This window comes from Schistocerca serialis, chromosome 11 (assembly GCF_023864345.2).
Source record: "Schistocerca serialis cubense isolate TAMUIC-IGC-003099 chromosome 11, iqSchSeri2.2, whole genome shotgun sequence".
In the NCBI taxonomy this organism is placed as follows: Eukaryota; Metazoa; Arthropoda; class Insecta; order Orthoptera; family Acrididae; genus Schistocerca; species Schistocerca serialis.
This window is the reverse complement of record NC_064648.1, coordinates 100,623,977-100,650,703: the sequence shown is the minus strand read 5'-3', so window position 1 is coordinate 100,650,703 and position 26,727 is coordinate 100,623,977. Positions and strand designations below refer to the sequence as shown.

General features: G+C 38.0%; 1 protein-coding gene across 6 annotated transcripts in view; it reads right to left on the bottom strand.

Moving 5' to 3' along the window:
• The window catches only part of LOC126427334 (zinc finger protein 708-like), an 87,599-nt gene that overhangs the window by 42,554 nt on the left and 18,318 nt on the right, over nt 1-26,727 (bottom strand). For 3 of the 6 annotated variants that reach the window (XM_050089654.1, XM_050089656.1, XM_050089658.1), the window contains exons 3-4: nt 21,195-21,287; nt 20,166-20,258 (exon numbers count right to left, since the gene is read on the bottom strand). In XM_050089654.1, coding sequence (XP_049945611.1) covers nt 20,166-20,258; nt 21,195-21,287 — 186 coding nt within the window. Of the gene's footprint in view, nt 1-20,165; nt 20,259-21,194; nt 21,288-26,727 lie in introns of those variants that run through there. The other 3 variants (XM_050089655.1, XM_050089659.1, XM_050089657.1) reach the window with 2 other exon arrangements.

Below are 26,727 nucleotides of genomic sequence, written 5' to 3'. Positions count from 1 at the left end.
GAAGGCTGTTCAGTCTTCTTTCTTCTGGACACATTTCTCCACTCCTTTCAGCCATCTCTCTTGGGTGTCCTCTTGGTCTCTTTCCTTCCAGTTTCATCTTGTGTATCCTCCTGGGTATCCTCTTCTCCTCCATTCACTTAACATGCCCATACCATATCAGCCTTGATTTCTCTATCCCCTCCTGTAATGGTTCCACCTTCATTAACCCTCTAATCACCTCATTTCTTAACCTGTCTATCTTTGTCGCTCCAATACTGTTCCTGAAGAATTTCATCTCACTATCTTGTACTCTGCTTTTCTCTCTGCCTTACGTAACCCACGTATCAGATACTCAAAAAATGGTTCAAATGGCTCTGTGCACTATCGGACTTAAGATCTGAGGTCATCAGTCCCCTAGAACTTAGAACTACTTAAGCCTAACTAACCTAAGGACGTCACATACATCCATGCTCGAGGCAGGATTCCAACCTGCGACCGAAGCGGTCACACTGTTCCAGACTGAAGCGCACAGAACTGCTCAGCACACCAGTCGGCTGTATCAGATGTATCTGTCAGGATCGGACATAGTATGACTGGTATAGAACCTTTTTACTGATTTAGGGTACATCCTTGCTCCATTTCAGGCTTCTGGCACTCTTCCCAAATGCTTCTGCTTTTCTTCCCCACTCTATTTCTTTGTTGTTTTGTCCATATTCCTGTATCAGGCTTCCTAGGAACTTGAAACTGTTCACTCTCTTCAATCGTTCCCCACCAATTATATTTCCAGTTGTTCCTCTCTCCTACATTCATGTTGTGGTAATCATCTCACTCTTACTTATACTAAATTTCATCCCATATCCTTGTACTGTTCATTCCCATACATCCAACTGCTCTTTTACTTCCTCCTCCTTATTCTCCTAAATCATCATATCACCTGCAAACACCATAGCTTTCTTTTCTCCTTCACCAATTACTTGTGCTACTGTACTCATTATATCATACATCACTACAATGGAGAGTAATGGTGAAGGTGCACTTCCCTGCCTCAAGCCATTCTTCTGTTCGATCCAAGCTGATCTCTCTCCTCTTGCTTTCACACAGCTCATGCTTCCATGGTACATTTCTCTTATCCTCCAAATAATCTCTATTGCTACTCCTCTGTTCTCCAGGGCTTTCTACACACTGCTTCTATGTATACTATCATACGATTTTTCAATGTTCAGGAAGATCATTAGTAGATCTATTCTATATTCATAATGCTCTTCCTGCAGTTGTCTTACAGCATAAATTTGATCCACAGTAGACCTTCCTGTTCTGAAGCCATGTTGTGGTTCTCTTATCCTTCCTTCTAATTTTGCCTGAATTCGTGCTTCCACAATTTTCTAAAAAATTTTGCACTATGACTCATCAATGTTATCCCCAAATAATTCTTGCGTTTTTTTCTATTTTCCTTCTTACAGATTGGACCAATTATTTCCTTCCAGTCTTCTGGGTCATCATCTGTCTCCACACAATTTTCATTACTCGAGATAGCCATTGTATCCCCACCTCTCCTCCTGCTCTCACCATCTCTAGAGTTAGCTCATCCAGACCTGGTCACTTCCCTACCTCCATCTTGCCCTATGCCTCTTCCACTTCTGCCCATGTAAGGTCTTTTTCTATTTGCTGTTGCTCCTCCTTTTTCTCTTCAGCTTGTTCCTCCTCTTCCAGTTCTCCATTTGGGTTCAGGAGTTCTTCAAAATACTCCTTCCAAATTGTCTTGAGTTCCTCCTTATTCTCTACATCTTGGCCACTTTTGTTCACAATTTGGGCATAATCTATCATACAGTTCTTCTGTTTACTTTTAACCATCTCATACAACCTTTTTTGAACCTTCACTATCCTCCTCCATCACTCTGTTCATTGTTCCATCCACTTCTCTCCTCTGCTACCACACTTTCTGCTTCTTTCTTGCTTGATACTCTCTTCTTGTCTCTATTGTTCTCTTCTGCAACCAGGTATTTAATTCCATTTATAGCCTTTAGATTTGAGTGATTTATCATGTATCCAAAGTTTAATCGATTCTTTTAAGTACTCATGTGAATGAGCTCACACTTTTCACTATTTAGGGTCAACTGCTCATTTTCGCACCAAACAGCGAACTTTCCCATATTATTTTGCAATTTGTTTTGATCTTCTGATGACTTTACTAGACGATAAATGACAGCATCATCTGCGAAAAACCTATGACTGCTACTCAGATTGTCTCCTAAATTGTTGACATAGATAAGGAACAGCAAAGGGCATGTAACACTACCCTGGAAAACGCCAGCAACTGCAACTGCTTTACTCGATGACTTTCTATCAATTACTATGAACTGTGACCCCTCTGATGGGAAATCACAAATCCAGTTGCATAACAGATATTATATTCCACAAGCACGCAATGTGACTACAATCTGCTTGGTAGGTACCATATCAAAAGATTTCTGGATATCTAAAAACACAATACCAATTTGAAATACTTTGTCTACAGCACTCAACACTGTGTGAGTAAAGAGCTAGTTGTGTTTCACAAGAACAATGTTTTCTGAATCTGTGTTGACACTATGCCAATAGACCATTCTCTCTGAGGTAATTCATTGTGTTCAAACATAATATGTTCCAAAAACCTACTGTGTATCAATGTTAATGATATAGGCCTGTAATTTAGTGGACCACTCTTACTTCCTTTATTGAGCATTGGTGTAACCTGTGCAACTTTACAGTTGTTGGGTCTGAATCTTTCATAAAGTGAGTGGCTGTATATGATTGTTAAGTATGGAGATACTGCATCAGCATGCCCTGAAAGGGTATACAGTCAGGATAATACGACTTGCTTTTATTAAATGATTTAAGTTACTTCACTACTTGACTAATTATGGAATATTTACTTCACGTCTTTGGTGAAAGAATTTCAGAAGGCTACGTTCAATAACTCTGCTTTAGGAGCACAAACACTGATAGTAATTCCATTACTATCATGCAGAGAAGGCATTGATTGTGTCTTGTCATTAGCATATTTTAGATATGAAGAAACTCTCTCTGGAATATATGCCATGTTTGAAGACAACGTTCTGTTGTGGAAATTATTATAAGAACATCACACTGAAGCCTGTGCTCAATTTCAAGCTTCTGTAAAAGATTGCCAGTCTTTTAGCTTTTGCATTCATTAAAATTTGGCATGCTTTTTTCATTGTTTCTGCAACAGTGTTTGACCCATTGCATCATACTAATACAGATTTATTATGAAATGAAGTTACCTAATTTTGATCTTTATTTTAATCGTGCCAATTACGTTAAGAACAGAGCATCTTCTGCAAAATGTACTTCACTTTAACACTGCCAGCTATAAATTCTAAGGAAACTAACACCCAATGGCAATGTTAATAGCTAAATAGTGCTATACTAGTACTTTAACATTACATTCATTCAATTACACTGCATATGTGAATTGCAGCGTAAGAATGTTCCAAGCAAAGAGATCTCTGCCACCAGTTACAGATTAGAGGCCACACCCTTTTACACAATGAATAAAACATAAAAGCAATGACAAAACAGTATTTCACAAACCTTTTACTCCGTCAACAGTATAGTAACTGATGCTCAAGCATTATGCAGACCCACTGGAGAAAAGTGAGATAATTTGTGCATGTGCATGTTTAAAAGCTGTACTACGAGTTGGTTGTAAACACAAATTATCAGAATTATGGCCAAAATTTCCAAGCTGGATCAGTTTCAGGGTTGATATCTTTTAAGTACCATGTATCACAGATTGTAAGACAGTATCAACTATAAGATGCACATCAGTTCTTATTAATTTTTTAAAAATTAGCATATTTACCAGACTGCAAATACAGACTAAAGAAGTCCTTTGTTTATGACATCAAACTGACATTTAAAACCCCTGAAAATCATACTTCTCCTTGTTCTTCATCATCATCATCATCATCATCATCCTCTTAATGCCTAAGATGTTCTTCGCTACCATCGACAGCATTACTAATGGCAAACTTCTTGAAAGATTTAACAACGTCTCCTCTGACTATGCAACAACTGTTTTATTCACTGACACACTTCTTTGATTGTAAGTCATTTTACAGCTGCCTTTGGTTTGAATTCGTGTTGGGTTTCATCTGTAACATATTAACTGTATTCGGTCAAAAATATGCCAGAGCAGAAGTGAGTTGCAACAGAGCCAGCCACAGGCAGTGGAGAGTGTTATTCACTGCAAAGCAAAATATGGTCAACTAGCTGTTTGACCACAAGACAGGACAGCCCACCCTGAATCAAGAGGGAGCTGCCTTCTAGCTGGAGAAAACTGACGGCCACCATCATCTGCATCACTGCGCTATCATCACAGTCACAGCTGGAGATGTCACTGACAGCAATATTCGAGTGACATCACACTCAGCCCTCTCCTTGCACTGTTGGAAATGCTGGATGTCTATTGTTTCACATTAGAGGCTAATGGATGCCTCTACCAAGCTGTTCCTTATGTACTATGGCTGAGGGCTGGAATAATGGAATCAACTGAACAAATCTGTCATCCTGACATATCATTTTGCTAAAGGGAACAATTTGGGATAATAACTTAGAAAAATACAGAAAGTAAGAAACAATTTGCAGATAGGATACAGAAAATTAATGGACATACCTACAACATAGGGCATGATGCTGCAGTCAATAACATTAATTTGCAAGAAGCTGACCAGATGGTCCCCGATCTTTTTTTAAGATGGTTGGTTGCGGAAATGTCAAAATGTGTGTGGAAACAGGTCCAAAAGATTTGCGCACAACAGTGCAGTTAGCTATAGTGTGTGAGGATATCGACTAGTTGGTGGGAATGCATGATGAATGGACAACATTTCCAGATTATATACAATGTTTCAGGTGTCAATGAGCAAGGCATGTAAGGAGGCACTGTCGTCCGCCTCAGGGTAATGTGAATAAAGTAAGAGGAAGTAATAATTTTAGAAATACAGAACTGGGCAGAAATAAGGTGCTAAATACCAATGCGAACTCCAGGTCCATGTACGGTCCTTTCCAGTAAGACTGGATGCTATGAAATCGTATGCAGAGGAGGACTGTGCAATAAAAGGAATAGTGGGAACAAAGGGTTGCATGATTTTACTGGACACAGGGGTGCATATATCAGTCACCAGCAGTGATCTGGTGAAATATAAGCAATGGGACCCACTACGGTACAAATGGCATGGAGTTGGGGATAAAGATGTCACACTATTAGCATCAGCGAATGTAGACTTTTGCCTGGATATGGCTCAATTTAAACAATGAGTAGAAATTGTGCCACTCATGAGTGATGGCTACAACATGATTCTGGGATCAGATTTCTTAAGATGAACCAATTAAACCATGAACCACACTAAGGTTTGATTTGCACTATTGTGTATGTAAGGGTACTGGAAAATCCCTTTGGGTCAGTGTTGAGTGTAGCTTGCCAGTAGGAATTTTATCAATGGTGGAACCATTAGAAAACAATGAAACAGATAAGGAGTGAAAAAAGGTATCTGCTTCTATCGATAGCGTAGACGACATTGGATTAATGAAGAGGTTGTTAATCGCTAAGATGGACAACTTTGAGGAAGAATGGGACATGTGGGGTATCAGCCATGGATAATTGTCAGACACCATTGAAACAGCATTATGAGAAAACTGAAGCACCTAGAAGGAATCTACAAGCAACAGATGAAAAAAATCACTTTTGGAATATAAAGATTTACTTTTTCCAAAAGGGCCACTACCATCTATGCATATACACAGCACCACATACCGACGGGAAATGGATCACCATACAAAATACCCAAGTACTTGCAGCCAATTTTGGACCAATTTAATGGTCAACAGCTGAAAGATGGAATAACTGAAGGATGTAATAGTCCTTGGGAGAGGAATAGCCACTGTACAAAAAGTCACTGGATAACATACGAAAAGAAAGGTTTTGCTTTTATTATGCACGCCTGTATGAGAATACCATAATGGATGCCTACCCCTTGCCAAACATCACAGAAACCTTAGATAGTTCAGGGCAATGCAAATATTTTTCAACAATGGATTTAAAGAGTGGTTATCACCAGATAGAGGTTGCACCACAGGATCAACACAACAATTTTTTTGGCACCCTGGGGACAATACCAATTTATAAGGATGAGATTCAGATTAAAAAATGCACCTGAAATTGATTGCTGAATGGAGTACTCAGAGGTTTGAAATCACTGCAATGCTTAGTGTACTTCGATGATGTAATCATCTATGGGAGTGACATGGAACAGTATACGCAGCAATTAAGAGAAGTATAACAAAGGCAAAAATCAACGAAATTGAGTATGGAAAAGTGTTATTTTGTGATGGAAGAGATAGCATACCTAGGTCTAACCACAAGTAAAGATGGTGTTAAGACAAACGCAAGATTAATTAAAGCTGTACATGAATTTCCTGTACCAGAATATGTAAGGGAGTTGCAATTATTTTTGAGACTTGGGAACTATTACTGCCAGTTCACAAAAGGATTGCACATGTTTGAAACAATTGTTAAGAAAGGGTACTATATCTGAATGGTCATAAGAATGCCAGCATGCTTCTGAGGAGCTAAAAGAAGCTTTAACATCTAGTCCAATATTGATATTCTGCATTTTAAAACAATTTGTTTTATCATGCAATGCATCAAACAATGCACTTGACCGTACATTGTCACAAGAGGTAGAAGGCATAGAACATCCAGTAGCTTACACTTCAGTGCAATTAAATTCAGCAGAAAGAAATTATTCTGCAACAGAGAAAGGTATGGTAAGCCTTATTTATGGAATCACATATATCAAATGTTATCTGTACAGTAAAAAGATTAGAGTAATAAGAGCTAATGTGGCATCAAAATGGTTGTTGGGGTTATAGGATCCTTCCGGTAGGTTGGCACGATGGGCAGTATGACCCAGTGAATTTGATTTGGAAGTTACACATAAACCTGGGAAAAACCACATAAATTCAGACTGCTTAAGTAGTAAAGTAGCAATATTACATATTAATCAAAATAGCAGGGAAGTACAACCCGAAGCAAAAGTCTTCGATAGGGAAGTAGTACTGACAAAATGGTTGCAGTCCATGGAAGACAGTGTTTGGTAAGCATGAGGGAAAGTAGCAGAGCTACAGGAGGCTATGTGGTAGCCTGTACGAGGTTAGCTAGCAGTAAGATTGTTGCTGCCAGAGCTGTATTCAGAGGGTCTAAGTACAATACCAAAGCAAATACCACTGGAGATGAGGTTGGCTTTAAAACCCGAGCACAAATCTCGCTCTTTTGTTTCAGAGTAGTATCAGTGAGAATTGACCGAGAAAAAGTTTCTACTTTAATTTCTACACCAGTAGCAGGTAAACAAGCGCATCATAATTGTTACACAGTTCATGCATAGCCCGTCAGGTGGCAAATGCTGAAGAAATCTGTAAGAGTAAAAATGCAGTGACTGTCATTAACTGCAAAAGACAGGTAAAGGTATGTACAAATGAAGGAAGCAAAGTTACTAGACTGCCACCATGTGGATGACACAGTCTGTCCAAATATGGGAATAAGAGAGGGGCAGGATTTCTGCACAGTAAAATTGTTAATGGAACAAAAGATGTAAGATAATGCAATGAAGAAGTGATTGACCCACAGTTGCAGTTTCAGCTGGACGAGGTGCATTGGTTGGAGTTCTGACAATATGGTGGTAATGGCCACTTGTTTTGAGCAGGGGAAGCTTATGTCAGCAAGGTGGCTAGAATTAAAAGGGAATGGTTTGTTATTAAATGGAATGGGGCTGACTTTTGTCTGCCCACTATGATTCCAAGGACAGCTCACCAGTATATTTTTGCAGCTGCATTTGTACTGGCCACAGGAGCCCTTGTAAGTGCTACCGTCTACAAATCTAACCAGCTTAAACCAAGTGCCAGAATCTAGTGCCAGAATTAATGCCGTCTATACAGATGCTTCTGAACCAGCAGGGAGGATGAGTCTCCCAGAAAACCTTACTGCAGCATTTAAATTCATATAGGGAAAACCCTTACTGGGAGACAATACAGACTATTGTCATACCAGCCACTGCATTGGCAAATGTTCTGCTGAGTGTAGTCCTTGTTTTAGAACATAGAAGATGAAGCACAGGACTGAACTTCGACCCAGCCATAGTTGAGGTTCCAATGGACTGGATGTCCTGAGCATTAAAAGCAGCAGAAGGAAGCCAAATGAACAAATGGGTACCAATAAGAATAACTGATTCATTTTCACTTTGAAGATGGGTATAGAGATGTGATTGTGCAACAAGCCTAGTAATGAAGTAAGTTCCATGGTGTCTGCGTAAAGGAGCACGGTAAGGGACCCTGTGGAAATGTGCAAGATTAAGTGCTAAATGATTCCTGTCTCAGCTTCACTGCCTATGCCATTGGCCTGCGACACCTGGAGCAACATTCCAGAATGCAGTACAGGGTCTGCTGTTCGACCATAAGATGTGTCAAGAGGGAGCTGCCTGGTTGCTGGAGCAAGCTCACGGCCATCATCAGCTATGCCACTGCACTGTCATCATGACTGCAGCTGGAGACGTCACTGACAGCAGCATTTGTGTGATGCCATTCTGTTTGTGCTGTCAGCAATGTTGGATATCTATTGCTTCACACGAGAGGCAACTGGACACCTCGACCAAGTTGTCCCTGATGCACTACGGATGTGGGCCAGAATAAAGAAATTAATTGAACAAATATACTGTTGTCCTAATGTTTCATTTCATCTCCACAGGTGACAACCAAGGGGACATTTAACACATCCATCATCCATTTGTTCCATTACCTTCTCACATACACTTTAAATCATTTATTTCTCCAACCATCAACAGGTTGCAACTGTGAATTGAGTCCTCCCAGAATAACTGCAAGCTCTGGATTTCCCTGCTGCAATTTCTCTTTCACAGAATTTATCAAATGACTACAAGACTGATCTAGCACAAGAAGAGAATAATTCTTCAATAAAGCAGCTTTCCTTCTCTCCCACACACTATTAATCCATAATTTCATAACAGCCTTGTCCATCCAACCCTTGTCATATACATGAACAATAAAAGCTGGTGGTATTTCAGTGGGGTTTTGGCACTGTTTTGTGCTTTAAAATTACCACTGGATTAAGCTTAGTTCAATCAGCACAACATGAAAGGACAACATTGTACTGCATTTTTTTGATGTCTACTTGTTTTTAGAGTTACACTTTTAGCACCTTCAATGGCAACAGTTCTGTTACTCAGCACATCAAATGTCAGAAGAGTTTCGTCCATATTTCCCTCTTCCCTTTCTTGTGGCTTTTTCTGAGATACTTTGGGTCACATGCAACATCCATGATGCTTCATAAACCTGTAGCCCCCAACCAATTTCACCCTTAAAGTATGTCAAGATCCACTTTAGTACTAGCTTACAAGCATGCATTTGAATTATTTCTGTATTAATGCCAATGAATTTTGATGCTGTCCTTGAATCCACTTCAGTAGGTCAGCATCTAGTTTTGGTCGTTTTAAATTCAGTCCTCTATTAGCATATTTAGCCTTCTCAATTTTTTTCCAGTTCTTTTTTACTAGCCCGCCAACTGCAAATGGCTTTTTCTGTTGGTAGGGGCCCAAAATGTTACATACCTGCTCTTTTTCCATGTTGTTTTGCATATGCTATTACTTTCAATTTATAGCCTGCATCATATGATGCCGCTTTTATTTTTTATTTATTTTTTTTTTATTACAGAACTACATGGAGGAGCCAAAGAAACGGGTACACCTGCCTAATATCGTGTACAGTCCCTGGAACATGCAGAAGTGCTGCAATACAACATGGGATGGACTCAGCTAATGTCTGAAGTAGTGCTGGAAGAAATTGACACCATAAAAACTTGCATTCAGCTCAAGCTTATTACTGTTATTCCCAACTATCATTATTTTCTATCTTAAGAAATCATAATATTCTTGTCACAACCACCCTGAAGCTGGAAATAACCAAACATCTTGTTGTAACGGAGGATCTAACCCATCAAAGATGTGCTGGCTATTCAGAAGTGTAAAATGTTTTTTTTTTTTTCTTCTTCTTTTTTGTGGAATCAGATGCTGCAGATGAAGACACACTGGCACAGGTGCTGGCATAGATGTGTATGTTGATCTAATAATCCTGGAGTGCTTGTCACTGCAGAAATTTTAAATGAGAAAGGTATAAAATGATTTCTATGGCATCTCTGAAAATGGAGAAGTTAAGGTAATGTTTTAGAAATCCATTTCAAAAGACTAGAATTTATTCACACAACTCAAAAGTGATAACACCCCTTTTGTTAGACCTGAATAAATTATGCAATTATTATTCAAAAGAGCAATTTATGTCATTACTTACATCTTTGGAATTGGGACCTATGACAGTATAGAAAGATAAATCTGTATTTAAATTGTACAATTTATGTATATCTTAAGTTTTGTAGAGTGCCAGAAGTTGCAATAAGAATGGTGCAGTTTCCATGAGTCCTTTGTGGAACCAAGGGAGTTCCAAATGCGACCAGTTTTTAATATTTGTTTCCAAGAGTTTGATGCTTAGGTACAATTATGGCATACCTAAAGTATTTCATTCTTAATGTAATCATATTTTAAAGGATGGTTGTAATTCAAATAATTTCTAGAATCTGTATATTCTTGTGTGGTGCTAGGTACATTTCATGTCCTGTGTGAAACATTTCATTTTACGCTTTAAACATAATATTTAAGAATTCTTTCATAATTTACCTTTCATTTTGCACAACCAGTTGTCTGAATGTATTATGAATTATTTAGGAAAGGAACTATTACTATAACAAGTAATGGACCTTATTTTTCAAAAGCTTGGTTGCCCAATAGGGAACTTTGAATTGCTCTTTACCCAGTCGAATTTTACTTTTGATGTAACTGACCTTTAATGAATAAGTCTACGGTTTTATTCCATTACGAACTCCATTTATATCTGTCTACTAAACTACCAGGTGAATTGATCATGCCACAAATCCAAATTATTTCAATCATTAATTGGTGAATATTGAGTGTTTCAGTCATTTCCACAATGAATCAAATAAATTTATTAACTAATTTAGAGCTTCTGTTAATTCTTTACTGTATTTTCTTCATATGAAACTAATTATAGAAGCTCTGCTCATTTTTGATAACCTACAAAATATTTTACTGCGTCCTCTGAGTTGTTCATTACAATCATGTGAACAGAATAGAAAGAAACTTTTCATTTCAGAATAGGAGTATTACCCTTTATGTTGTGCAACAGTCAAAACACACAACTGACCCACACACTCCTCAAATTTTGTAAGAATCAATGGTGCCAGAATCCATTAACCTCTCAATGACTAACTTAGGGATCAAAATTATTTTAAGGAAATATTAAGTGCTTTGTAAACTTGACAACTAAAGCCTCATCATCAAACACTTAGCACAGATGCACCGAGTTAAATTCATTGTGAAAGGTATGTACAATATCTGTGTTCACAATACCTATTTCCAAATATTGGGCTTGACAGACCAAGTGACAGACCAAACATTAGAGATACCTGTTACATAGAGATGAAAAGAAACACAGTTTATTAGTACAAAGAAAAAAGGTTATGTAGATGTGTCGATTTGCACGAAGTATTCAGTTGGTGTGCAAGTTCTTGGCATTTTTCCATAAGTTTAATACACACAACAGATACCCATAACAGTGACTTTAGGCAGCAATGATACATTCTCCTATACTATTTACAGCTGTCTTCCCACGCGGGGTCACTTTTTGTTTCTGTGACTGTAGATGTCACATGGTTTTGAGGTGAAAAACTTGTCAAGCCATGTTCAGAGTGCATTTTCATCTAGAAAGGAAGTTCCTTGAAGGTTATTTGATACTGAGCAGAAAAGGCGAAAATCTGAGGGTGCAAGATCAGATGAATAAGGTGGGTGTGGGTTTGCTTCAAAACCCAAGTCCTGTGCATAGTTTTTTGTCAGTCAAGCACAATGTGGGTGGGGGTTATCATGGAGTGGCATCACTTAAGACAATCTTCTTTGACATCTTTCTTGGACTGCGTCCACAAGATGTGTGTGTTTTTGACAGTAAACGTCAGCAACAGCAAGTGGTTACTCTACATGGATGCAATGCATAGTACACCACACCATCGCTATTCCACCAGACGTATAACATTACCTTTTGTGGATACCTCTTGTTACTGCTTTCTTTGGGCTCAACTATTCCTTTCTTTTCCTTATTTCATCATAAAGACACCATTTATTGTCACCATAATGGCACAGACTGGAATGTTTGGTGTCTTTCACAAGCAAACTGATGACAAGCAATCAGAGATGTGCATATGGCCATCCACTGATTTTTGTGATTTTGGTTTACAGCATGTGGTATCCATATTCCTGATTTTTAAACCCCCTCCACTGCATGCTGGAATGATCACAATTCTCACGCTTGCCAGTTCTTGAGTACACTGAATTGAATCATTATGGATTAATACTTTTAGATTATCTTCTTCAAACCCCCAAGGTCTTCCTGAACATGGAGGGTCACTAATATCAAAACAGTTCTTAAGATGAGAAAATCATTTTCTTGCTGAGCTATGTCCAATGGTATTGTGTACGTACATGGCGCAAATGTTTCTCGCTGCCTCCACAACAGTTACCCCTGTACAGAACTAAAACTGAAGAATATGTCAGCAATATCCTTATTTCTCCACTTGGCACTCCACTTTCTAGTGACCAAAGTCCCCTCTCCCCAAATGACCAAATGACAACATTTATACTCCAACAGCAACAGTGAACAACAAATAAAAATGACAATTGATAAATAAACTCAAAGCAACTGGAATACCAACATGCAAAACAAATGTGCTACAAACTTATGTACCAGCCTAATATCTAGAAAAAAAATTGAGAAAAAAAAGTTGCATGAAAACAATAATTTTGTAACAGTATCTGAAATTACTGGTAAGAAAAAGTGACAATTGAAATTAGACCCATTACACTCAGTCGGGAAGTGTATACTCGACCAGCGGACATCAGTTTGATCCGGTGATCTGTCAAATTGATCACAGGAATCATCTGGTGACAGAAGCAGGAACTCTTCTTGTTATGATCGTAACAACCTAATTACTAAAATGTTGTGCTGATTTTGCAGCAAGATTTATAATTGCAGTAGAAACACTTATTACAATTTTGATCTCCTCTTTACTTGGGAAGCCATAATTTTATGGTGTTAAGAGAATTTCAGTTACAATAACTGAATCATAGTTTAGCAATCAAAAACTGGGTCATAGTAACAAATGATACTTCTGGAGGAAAATTGAATTCAGAATGGGGAAACATTATGTCCAATGTTATATAGGGTTCAGCATTTGACTCGTCTTGACTACATAAATGTTGTGTTGAAGCCACTGGAGGAACCTTCAAAACTGTAACGTTTGCTGATAACACAAGTATACTGCTAACTGAGTGAAACCCATTCATACCAGAAACAGCCAGGAGAATAATGGTCCTGATCACAACTGGTTTACAGGCAGTGAAAGAAAAATTCAACATTTATACATATAAAAACACACATCATGAAATTCCACACAAATCAGAATGAGTTACAGATACAAGGAAGAGGTATCAATGACAGATACGGGATCAGAATCCACGTGCAAAGCTCCTCGGCGTGCAGACAGTTAATAGAGTACAGAGACACCAGCATGAAAATGAGTCAACAGAAAGCTTTCTTGGCCTTGAAATTATAAACATTCCTCGAATGTGAAAAAAAAAATGCTTCCTAGCACTTTGCACAGTTTCACTTAGTACTGTCCAATAGGATGATCTTATATTGCATGGCATGGTATAAGTATTTATCTTATAGAAGCATGCAGCACAAAAGTGATGTGATGTTGACAACTGAAAATTGCATGAACCTCTTTAAAGACCCAGGGAATCATGCAAATACATGCCAGTACATAACTCAACATTGGTTTTTATGTTAAAAAACCATATAGATATTTTATTTATTTGTGGTGGGCTGCCCCACAAGGTAATTCCAAGAACAAATGAAAAATCCAAAAGAAGTTGCCATTATTGTCTGTACGCGAGTAACACTGAGTGCATCAACTTGGTAAGTTTATCGATTTGTTGACGATTTCAATTTGAAATCCAAGCAGAGACCATGGATTTGTATGCAGTACATTTCATTTAGTGTATGACCAGTAGCAGGTCATTTTTCATTGCTTGAAATCATATAAAATGAATTCTTGTGGGATTAAGACAAACTGGTACCTGTAAACCAGTTGTACGCATGATCAGCTGTCATCTAAGCTGTGTCTTTTTAGGTTGAGGATAGGCATTTGATTGATATGCCTATGTTAAAAGAAAATTATAGTATGTAAAAGAACTTTATGGGAAATTAGTAATATATCTGAAATATCCCAGTGACAAATTATATGAACAGCCACTACACAAAGAGCATAATTGGAGAAGAAGCCAGGAAGAGGACTACTGCAATGGCAGTAAAATGAGTCTTTAACTGCTGCCTTGCAGAGAACCATTAAGATGAATGAGAATGAAGAAATTCAATCAGTATGCCAGGAGATGATCAGCCAATGAGAAACTTGTCTGATGTAAACAACCACTAGGCATTAACAGCATGGAACTATGAGAGCAGCTGGATTTAACATACAAATAAATGTTATTCTTGTTACTTTTTAACTGCTGTTCTCAAAACATGTAACAGCAGTAAAGCTAACATTCTGTGAAGCAGGCAACAGGAAGTTTGTTGGTGATTTTCATGATTTTTTATTCAACTTCGTAATTTTATGAAGGAACAGTTAGTGAGATAAACAGTGAATTGAATCTTTGAAGAGTAGGGAATTATGCAACAAATTAAAGAATGTGGACAAATTGGAAAACACAAACAGACTGAAAATAGATGGAATGGAAAATTATCAGAAATATAATTTTTCAACTGGACGTAGTACCACTGCTTTGAAACATGCATAAAAGAACACTTCTTAATTGTGAGCTGACAGGTAGATCAATCGCCTGTACGGGGCTGCAAATCCAGGCTTGACCTCACAGTACAGTATCTTCTTTATTTGTGGGAGTTTCTGAAAGGCTCCATCTACATGGTCTGTTCAAAAAATTCTGGAACATTCGCAGTTTTCCGTCAATGGTGTATTGGGCAGGAAAGCAGTTGGCACCCCTGCACATGCCTATGCTTAAAGTGTAATTGCCAGAAGCTTCATTGTCATACATCTGTCAGTTATTGCTCTGTGTTGTATTGAGTAGAATATTGTGTCACATTTTGTGAATTTCGAGATGCCAGAGTTAGAGGAGAAATGAGCTTGCATTAAGTTTTGTGTGAAACTGAAGAAAACCTTTACAGAGACACACCAAATGATACAGGAATCCTATGGGGGCGAGTGCTTAAGCTGTACTCAGTGTTGGAAACGGTTTAACAGTTTAAAAATGACACTTACTCAGGGCCTCTTCAACATCTAACCATGATGCTCATGTCAGATATGTCGAAGAAACTGTGCATGCAAAAAAAAAAAAAAAAAAAACAACTGGGTGTTGGAGGTTGCAGAAGAATGTAACATTTCAGTTGGATCGTGTCATGAAATCCTGACACAGCATCTTGGAATACATCATGTTGTGGCCAAGTTCATCCCACGGCTCATGAGTCATGACCAGAAAGATCTTAGACTTGCAATCCTTGAAGAGCTTTTGGATCACAAAATGACAATGAGATGTTTCTTAAGAGAATCTTAGCTGGTGATGACACGTGGGTCTGTGGTTGTGATGTTGAGACCAAGGTTCATTCTACACAGTGGATTGGGAAAGGTTCTCCAAGGCCAAAAAAACTCGTCAGGTCAGATCAAATGTCAAAGCCATGCTGACACTTTTCTTTGACTTTGAAGGATTAGTTCTTCATGAATTTGTGCCAAAGGGACAAACTGTTAATCAATGGGACTATCAGGACATGTGACACCTGCGAGAAAATGTGAGAGCGGCCTGAAATGTGGTGAGATAATTCATGGCTCTTGTATCATGATAATACACCAGCACATTCATCCCTGTTGGTGCATAACAACTACACAAAAAACTGAATCACTGTGCTGCCTCATCCTTTGTACTCTCCACACCTACCCCATGCGGACTTCTTTTTATTTCAAAAGTTGAAAACCCCATTGAAAAGACGAAGATTTGTTAAACTTAGCAAACTAAATATTCACAGGTGGTACTTCACGCAATCCAGCAAGAAGCATACCACGACTACTTCTGGAAGTGTAAATGGCATTGAGTGTGGTGTACCATTTGTGGAGGAGACCATGAACAATAAGTAAAAGGTAAGCATAGAAATATTTTGTGGACAAAGTTCCCGAATTTTTAACAGATCTCATATGTGCTTCCCTTCAAACAACTTTGGGTGAACTATGATGCTACATGGTAACAACTGTGACTTTAGGAACTCTTGACACACTTGCAAATGCATGGGTCTTGATGATTAAGTGTGTTAAAAAATATTAATATTTGTGATCAGTAAATGGAGAGTTTGATCATAAATTTTATGGCTGCCTGGGTGTGGCAACCATAATTTGGATATGGAGTAGGACGTGACCAGGTTGTGACTAAAATCTGGTGGCAGGAAAATGATTAGTGACAAATAAGTGCCAGCTGGAATAAAACAGTTACTTAGCTTTATTGACAGTGTAGAGTGTACCGTAGATCAGTTCCAATTAGTGTCCAAAGAATATTCCTGATTCATGGCCTAAGTTGTTATACAATACTGAATCACACCGCGAGCTAGTTAACAAGACAACAAACAATGGTACTGATGACTGCAACGAGCTGTCTGCAAGACTGCCTGACTCGGGGCCAGCGCTCCTGTTATATGGTGTAGCAAGACGGTGCTGTAGGCCCCAGTTCAGCAATCATGCGACATCTTCAGTCGGCTGCAACGCCATGCGCCGCCAGCGGTCGCAACGGGAGACTGTGGCAAGTGATGCGACGGCAGGGCGCGTGCGCTATTCGGTTGGGTCCGCGGATACAACAGTAAACACATTTATGGAAAGTACCTTAATGTTGTATGCATGTAAGTCATATACAACTGGAAAATCATATGGTACTTTTGTAAATAAGGCATGTGTGAAAGTAAAACTCTGCCCCAAGCCTGTATGTTCATTTATGCCACAGTTATAGTCTTGTGAAATTTGATGATTTTAAACATCCTGAGGAATTGTTTATATAAGTATAATTTCTTTTGGTAAAATGCAAAAACCTTAATTTCTATTGATGTGTTGCATTTATTATTATACATTTTAGAATTTTTTTCATAATATTAAATTTTCTTTCAACACTGTAACCTATACCTTGCTAAGGATGGTGTGTGAAGGTTACTCATTTGTCCATTCTTTGATTTACACATTGGATTCCTTAAATGGTGATGTGGTTGGATGTACAATGAGCCACAACACACATTTAAAGGAGAAGCTGCCACAGCAATTTACTCCTGTGAAGTATGCTGACAACCAGCAATTGTGCCTAGTGCTCATCTACTCACAATGCTCATTATGGGAACTGCTAATAGATTATTTTGTATGTATGTATGTGTGAGTGTACATTATCTCCTGTGAAAAATATCACTGTTGCTCCTGCAGCATCACTCATCTACTTATTTTACCTAGCATCTGCATCTGCAGTGATACTTCGCAATTCCCCTTATGGCATGTGGCAGAGGATATCTCGTACCACTAATATCCATTTCCTTTCCCATTCCACTCACAAACAGAAAGAGGGGAAAAGTGAGGCATATGCACCCTGATATCACATTTTATCTTAGTGCCCCTTTTGAGAAATGTATGTTGCCACCAATAGAACATTTGGCAGTCAGCTTCAGATGCCACTAACCTAAATCTTCTCAATAGCATTCCTTGAAAAAAACATTGCCTCCCCTCCAGGGATTCCTATCAGAGTTCCCGAAGCATCTCCATAACACTTGTGTTTAGTTCAGATCTACCAGTAACAAATCTAGCAACCTGCCTCTGAACTGCTTCTCCAACAAAGGATTAATACACCTTTACACAGAAATTGTATCAGCTGTCTGCTTATTGCCAAAGTTGAAACTCATTCAACATAAACACAAAAGTAAAGTGGAACTTTCACCCCAGAGTCAAAATATGGCTAATAATGTACTACTGAACTATGGTTTTGGACACACTATATCTACTGGAAACTAAATTTTTCTGTTCAGCCACTCAACAATCAATCAAAATAGCAAAGTCACGCGATGCTACTCTACACATATAACATGAAGGGACCCACCTCACTGAATAAAAGAATGAAAAATACACCTATGCTTAACTACATGTTTATTCCACGTGAAACCATCCTGATGACTCTGCAGAACATTGTGCTCTCTCTTACCTCACCCCTAACCCACTATTTCTTTCCAATATCACTCCACTGTGTTACACTTCATTGTGAAATTAGTTGTGTTCTACACGAAGTGACTGTAGGTCTTTACTCTCCCATGAATTTGAACATACAACAGTCTGACACTTTACTTGTTGTCTCATTAGTCACTGCAGAGTCCTTGCACTGTTTTTCTCCAATGCATTCATAGTCCACTCACTGAATTCTTTCCCAGAAATAGCTGCTTCCAACACAAATTTCTGCCACTCATTTTCCGTTACGGTACTTGATGGTTGCAAAAGATGATTTTCTCAATCTCATTTACCCATTTGGGAACCTCAATTTTCCATATCTTCACTATAGCTTAAAAGATTTCTACATGAGAAATATCAACCATCAGCAGTCTAGTGCCTTAAACCTACCATGCACCTAATGCATGGCACAGACGTGGGAAGCTATAACCAGCATTGCAAAATACGAAATATTTATGAGGCTATGGCTTACATTTCTTAAACCATGCCATTACAAATTAGCCTCCATGTTCAATCTTTCAAGCAATGCCACATCAGCCTATAATCACATCTAGCTGCTGGAATCTTATTGCAGAACAAGGGCTTTCAGCTAGTAGCACATATGTATTGGTCTGCAAGATCACCAAAACCTCAGAAAAACAAAAACAACTGAGAATTACTGTTCAACAACATGCAAGTGACAAAAATTAATACAACTTCTTGATCCCAACATCTAATCTCTTGACTTCATTTCCTAGATGATGCGTCTCTTTGGTTATTATCTTCTTCACTAATGCCACCTTCACATACAACAGCAATTACAATCTAGAAAACCATAACATACAGGCAAATGAGACTGTCATGAATGCACATCAAAATTAAGCCTGGCAAACAAATGTCTAATGCAGAAGGAGCAAATCTGAGGTAGGAACCAATTCTGCTGGTTTTTAGAAAATATAAATCTCACACTCCAGGAGTTCAATTAACAACGACTTTAAATTTATTGATCTAGCTTCTTGTGCAATTAGCTAGTAAAATTACTAATTCCACAAATGATACAGAATCTTGCTGTCCATCTGCCAGTATCAGTATCAAATCTATTTTCTGCATTATTAAGCTCCAGCATTTTACATTAAAAAGACTGAATAATTTATTACTAATACAAGAGGTACCATAGAAGTAGCCACAATACGTATAGGTTGTGGCCAAGGTATCAGGGGTGATCTCACACCTACAAATTTTCTCTTTTTTCAAAACCCTGAAAATTTTTGGTACTAACTAATGAATAGCAACGATTCACACGTAAGATAAGAAAGACTGATATTCTTTTGAATTGTTTACAAAGAAGTTCTTGGAAAGAGGAATATTTCTCAAATGACTTACACTATTAGAATTTACACTTTGTGTAAATGTGAATCTAATGTATCCGTCACACATAGCCATCAAAAAACACATTTGCTATCAACAACGGCTACAGAAAATAGGATTATACCAGTCACCAGCGCTCTTCCGCTTCTGTTCACAACACTCAGCAAATGATAAGTAATATGCAAGTCAATTGGAAGAGTGTAAGAATGCTTTAGAATTATGAAAAGAAATAAGCTCCAGGAAACTCACAATCTGGGCCAATTCCACTGCAATGCATCCTTTCCTTTACACAATTAATAGAAGACTTTTTTCTGACTCTGCATGCAGTGTGAGAGGTGTGAATACTTACAATATTCTCACTTACATTGACTTCCACATTTAGTTCAGGGTCCTCCTTGATAAAATCAGTGGACCAAGAGATTCCCAATGGATATTCGACAAACTGAAAGAAGTAAACAAACCTTGGAATTATAACTGCTTAATAACTTCTGTATGTACAACATAACTATCATTATTCTTTTTTATTAGTATCATTCACCTTTACAGAGATTCATATGACTTGAGAAGAACGAGTGTCAGGATGGTTCAAAATCGGTTCTAATGTCTCTGATTTTCCTATCTGCTATTGTGTAAGAGTTATATTGGCATACTTTCACTTTCTTTTCCTGTCGTATAATCTACTCTGATTTCAGTGGCACTAGGGTCTGCTCTCTTGGGTGATTACACACTCCCATACACAAGAGACGGAAATAATCTGCCAGCTAATTCATAAAAAAGGATGCTTTTTGGTTATTAATCAAAATAATTTGGCATTCCATAGATTACATCCAACATTTACCAAATTTAATGATATTTACATAGCTTCCTCCTCTGACACCATGTATTTTCATTGTCTGCTTATTAGGATACAATGCACATGTGTGTCATGTTCTGGAGAAAAATTATAAGGAATTACACACAGTCAATGCAGGATTTCAGTGATGATGTAAATACTTTAGTGAATTGTGACTGCAAAGTCTAAAACATACACCCACCACATATGTTACTTGCAAGTCTTCCATTATAGCACTGTGACACAGAGGCAGTTAACTAGATTAGCAATTACTTTGAAGAGGAAGTCTTCCTTGCTATACTGGTACCAAATACGTATTTAAGGCATTCATTACATAAGGGCATGATGAAACATTAATACAAAAGTAATAGTTAGTAAAAATATGAATACTATTGGCAATAACCAACATGTAACACAGCTAACTTGAGCTGGTACGATAGGTTACAGCTGCTCACAATCCATGACAATTTAATCTGAATGTCCCATATAAATTTCATGAGTTTTACTACACTTAGCGGACAATACGGTGCTTCTGTGGAAACTTACATTAAGATCAGAGCCATCCACATGATGTTTCAGTTCTGAATCTTGCTTTATCCGAACACTAGGCTCTTCATTCTTTAGTGGGTCTTCAGGAAACTGAAAAAAGGAAAAAAAGTGCATTTAAGGCTTTCATGCCCTTTCCTTACACATGGCCCTCTCTTAGAGGAGGGTACGGAAGCACAGAGAGAGAGAGAGAGAGAGAGAGAGAGAGAGAGAGAGAGAGAGAGAGAGAGAGAGAGAATACTCTCAAACAGATCTTGTGTAGAAGATGACAAGCCCAAAACACTAATAATCATGCATATTCATCAGTTACCACCAGGCAGCCAGAAAATGTGGATGCCACAATTCAAATATTTGAAATCAAAGCTTTGTTTACCATGAAAGCCAGGCACATAAGCAAGAGATTGTTCACCAAATATCAATCAAAATTATTCTCACACACCAAGCAGAAACCAGTATACACAGTATCCATAAATATTATTAAAGTGGATATATGTTCCACATTTCCTCCCATGCCACTGGATCGACTTCAATCAGGCTAGGTATACATGTAACTTACTATCTAGACAAAAATACTAAAAAGGTAAGTAATACCAACCTCCTATGCAGATGGGTGTGTGAATGTGAAGAGAGGAAGGGGAGGTACAAAGACAGTGAGAAGGGGGACTGGAACAGATGGACAGTGAGAGTGTAGCAGACGGACAGAGATGGTTCAGTGATTGGTTGGTTGACTGAACAGACTGACACGCCAACAGTGCCTTTTTCCTTGAACACACAGGTCTAAATGACTGAAGATAAGAGACCCTACTGCACAAAACCTAGAGAAAGAAAACCCCCAAGGTTTACAAAACGTCAATGAAAGTGACTTAAGGGACAAAAAGAAGAAGAGCGACAGAGGTAGAAAGGCAGGCAAGGTTCTCCATCAAGGGAGCAGCCGGAAGCCCCCTGAGAGCAGATGCAATGGGGGAACATTCATCCCCCAACCCCTGCCACTTACCATAGGCACTCCACTCAGGAACTGCCTAGGACAGACTATCAACGTGGACAGAGGAAGATAAGCACAGAGAGAGAAAAGATTAACAAGTCGCACAGACTATGTGAGAGGGGGGAAAAAAAACAAAAAAACCAGGTATGGTGAAGATCAGGCTGGACCACTAAGACAAGGTGTATATGCTCCAAGACAACAGGGAAATCTGGGAAAAACCAAGGAATTTTTTCACACAGGAGAAAACTGGGAAAACACCAGATCTTTTAAGAATTTCGGGAATTTCTCCCTGTTAAAGTTTTCAGTTCCTTTTTTTTGTTTTGACTGGTAAGAAATGATACTCTAACAAAGAATTTTACTTTAGCTTGCTACTGCAATGTAAAGTTGCAGCAATAAAACAAACAAGAAAAAAATAAAAATTTGTTGCAAAGGAAATGCGCCATTTAAAACAACAAAATACAAGGCACAAACAGGTGTCTGTCAACAGCAAAATGTGTCAAAAGCTTTAGGATGAAGGCTATGCAATAATTCATAACAAACTGCTTCCAAATGGGCATAACATCACAATGGTTTCATTAGATTCATTTGAGTAGTTGCCAGCAGGCTTATGCGGATACGCAGTTGAATCACATATGAGCAGTACCTTCTCCTGCTTCTGGCTACTTGAAGTGTGGCTGTTAGCTGTATCCAAGGTAACTAGACATGAGTTGTTGTACCAGCAGTAGCAACAAGCAGCCATATGCTACCCAGAAACAGTTTTCTTGGACCCCAAACTGCCAGATTTGCACATGCGCAGAGCACTCCAAGTTGTAGTGGGATGAGAGGTAGTCTCCACATGAACCATGTTTACGTTTCGTGATTTTGCTGTTTCTTCTTGGTTTACAGTTCTCAAGTCACATGAAAAGAAAACGGATTTCTGTGGGTAGGAGCTATAAAGTGAATTAAAAAACATTCATTTAATAATGGAAGGCTAAAATATGGTATTAGTTTCAGTTTTCTGATTTGATTTTATTTCCATGTTTTTGGCAACCGGGCATTAGTTCCCTTGCAGAACACTTAAGTAATTTTTATACATTTGTTAAAAAAAATGGCTTTGATTAATCTTTTCCTCAGAGGTAGTCAATTTATTGGAAAGACTATTGGCTAGGGTCAAAATGTTTGCGGAATTTCAAGTGCACATTGTTATCTTTTGGGACGCATGGCATTATGATATAATAGAGAACTAAACATGAGATAATATGGGACTGGTACTCCAAGAAAATTTGCATACCGAAACAACACTGAAAGCTTAATATCAGCTTGAGGCGTACATCTTTGTGAATCTAGACATATGAATGTGCTATGTATGTCAAATTATGCATTTTATTATCGTTTACGAAATTCTGAGGCTCTTCAGGTTCCTCTGATGTCCTGTTTCGTTTATGGCATAATGTAACGTCTCTTAATGCTATATACGTATGAGCATATGGACTACCTGCATCATCATAACAGCACAGGCACAGTAACACCATTTTCTGGCATTTTCTGACATCTGCTGAAACGAATTCTAATAGGTCATGGGAAAATAATTCGATTGGTGGTTTGAAAAGCATTACTTTCAAAGTACATTTCATTTTACACAATATGCATTATGTTACGTGTGTGAATGTGCTTTGAATTTCTTAAATCACGGAGCGTTTGATTCTCATTTAAGGCTTAATAAATTGAGGGCCAAGCAACACCAGACATTTACGTCATTACTTAAAATTTTACTGGTACATTTGTGTGATGTATCTCAGTGTACTAAGCACAAAAAAGACAAATATTATATGTGAAAGCTTAACTTTTCTTGTAGCTACACTATGTACATTACCTCTACCATTAACTTTTCCTACTTGTGTGTTCGCGCTACTGAACAGTGATGTTGCTATATGCTGACTAGATCACGTGTCCTATGTTCCGAATCACTACATTTACATGTGACATGACGAAAACCTAATTTTGGAAACTGCTTTTTGCTGTCTGAAGCGGATTTGCTAACCCAGTTAACTACGGTGCCTAGAAATCAGCAGATATAGTTTGCCCTAGTCAGAACAATCGCCATTTCTCTTCAGTTAGATGACACGGTAAATGATGATAGCTAAAACAGTTGCAGAATAAAAATTTATTAAAATTCTTGACCAAGGTTTCAGTATATATAAATATACCTTTATCAGAAGTAAGATATCTAAAATTACATCTTGCAATGGAATTTAATAAAACAATTGTGCCAAAGGTGTCGTCAGCAGTTAAGACAACATCTCCATTTATACAACATGATTATGGACACAGGGTCAATTTGAACACAGTTTAGCATCTGAAGTACAGACCTGGGTTCAAATCATGGTCCAGCACAAATTTTCAACTTTCCTCATTGACGTAAATGAATGTGCACTGGCAGCTAATGTCTGTAAGAGGCTCCAGAAGGCCGTATCTTCCAATGTTAAAACAGCATATAAGTTATGTTTTCTCTGAAAGCATTTGACCTAGGGTGTTGAAAGTTTTACAGGTTATTATAGGAGTATTGGCTCCAACTTAACACAGACATTTTTAGGAATTTCAATTCAGTTGTTACAGATAAAGTTTCCTATTTTAATGAAAATTCACTACTTTTTGTGCTATTTTTTATTCACAGATTCAACAATACACAAGTTTTGGGAAAAGGCTGAGTTAAGTTACGCAGAAGGCATTGTGCAACATTTCCTGAAAATTTGAAGCAAATTGGTTTGGTAGATCCTGGGAAGTCTTGATCCCATTTGTTTCTGTACATGTCTCAAACTTCTGCAAATTTGCAAGAAAAAAGAAAACTTTCGGAAATCTAGTGACGAAGTTTGGATTACCTTTTGGTGTATTCCAGGGCCATAGAATGGATTATCTCCATCTTCTGTGAAATACTCCCCAAGCATCCTCTTTGTCTTCCTCCTGCTTGCTCTGGCTTGTATTTCTAGGCGATTTATAGCCATATCAGCAGCCAAAAGACTTCCTTATTTAAAGCAAGCATCATTCTTCCCATGTTGAAACCTATTTTGATTCCCATATTTCGAAATATTTTGCACCTTACAACGTTGCAATCATTGAAAGTAGCAACAGCATCATACACACCAAAGCCAATTGTTTCTATTCCAACAAACCCAGTCTTAGGAATTCTTGACCATATAATATTATTTACACTATCATTGGGGTTTTGAGTTTTTCCATGAAGACACTTTTTCAAAAGTTCAGGTGCTACTAAGTCTCTGAAAAATGGGTTTTATCATGCCCATTACAGCATCTGGAGACTGTTTATGAGTGTACACTTCACCAGTCAGCAGTCCCTTGTTGTGCTTATACCAACTGGTTTCTCCTTTGGGACACAAGTAATGATGGGGACTTTCATCAGTTGAAAAAATATGAAAATAATGGCCCAAACAGCCTCCTTCATTTCACTGACACTTTGTGTGTTTTAACTAATAGCCATTCCATAACAGTTTTGTATTTTATCAATTACACTGTCAGTTAACCTTTTTGTCCCAACCAACCCTTCACCGTCACTGAGTTTCTGTTAGTTGTAGTAAGTTTTCAGTCACCAAAGTCTTGATCCCATTTGTTTCTGTACATGTCTCAAATTTCTGCACATCATCATCATCACCATAAGGCTTCAGTTGTTAAATATATTTGAAACTTTTAGGATCACTGTCGCCAAGGTAATCCACACATCACACTTTACCACATGCAACAAAATCTTGAAATATATTACTGCTACATCTATAACTTTTCCTGTATAGGTACTGGTGGCAGATAGTACACCATGAAGGTATGTGTGTCCCCATTTATGCCAGGTACCATTGAATGCTGCAGTCAAGTTTCTATTACCACTGTATTATATTATTGCCTCTTCCACAGCTTTCTTCATAGATTCTCTACAGGTATTTTCTACTTTAGACCCTATAAATGTATTATTGTTGTAAACTTGGCTGGGGATTTGGATGATTCATCATGCCATAGAAAACTGCACCTGCAGTAACACTCTTACCAACTATATGCAAGGCATAAATGAAACTAATTTTCTGTTCAAAGATTTTGCTACCATTTTCTTCATTTGGAGTTACTGCAACACTGTTCCAAAAGATCATTATGTATGAGCATTTACCACACGTCTGTTACATTTCACCGGCAAGTCCTACATGATTTTTTGTAGAGCGTTACAGACCGATTTCACTACTGAATACACTTACGCAATACACAAAAATTCTGTAGAGAACTGACATGTCAAGTATTTCATTCATATCTGATTCGCCCATAAAACATTCATACTTTTCACTAACTGAACCAAGCTTCCTCTATGAAGTACTTTCTTTCCCACTTTCACTGCAATGGGCAGGTGTAGCAGTAAGATTAGGTTCACGCACTTGGTTATCTTTATTGTTTACAGTAATAACATCTACCTTTGGCTTTCCAAAATTTCTCGTTTTCTTAAAAGCCTTCACAGGATTTCTAGTCAATTTTCATTTACCCATGATTATCCTTCAGTAAAACAGAGACTTCAAGGAACCA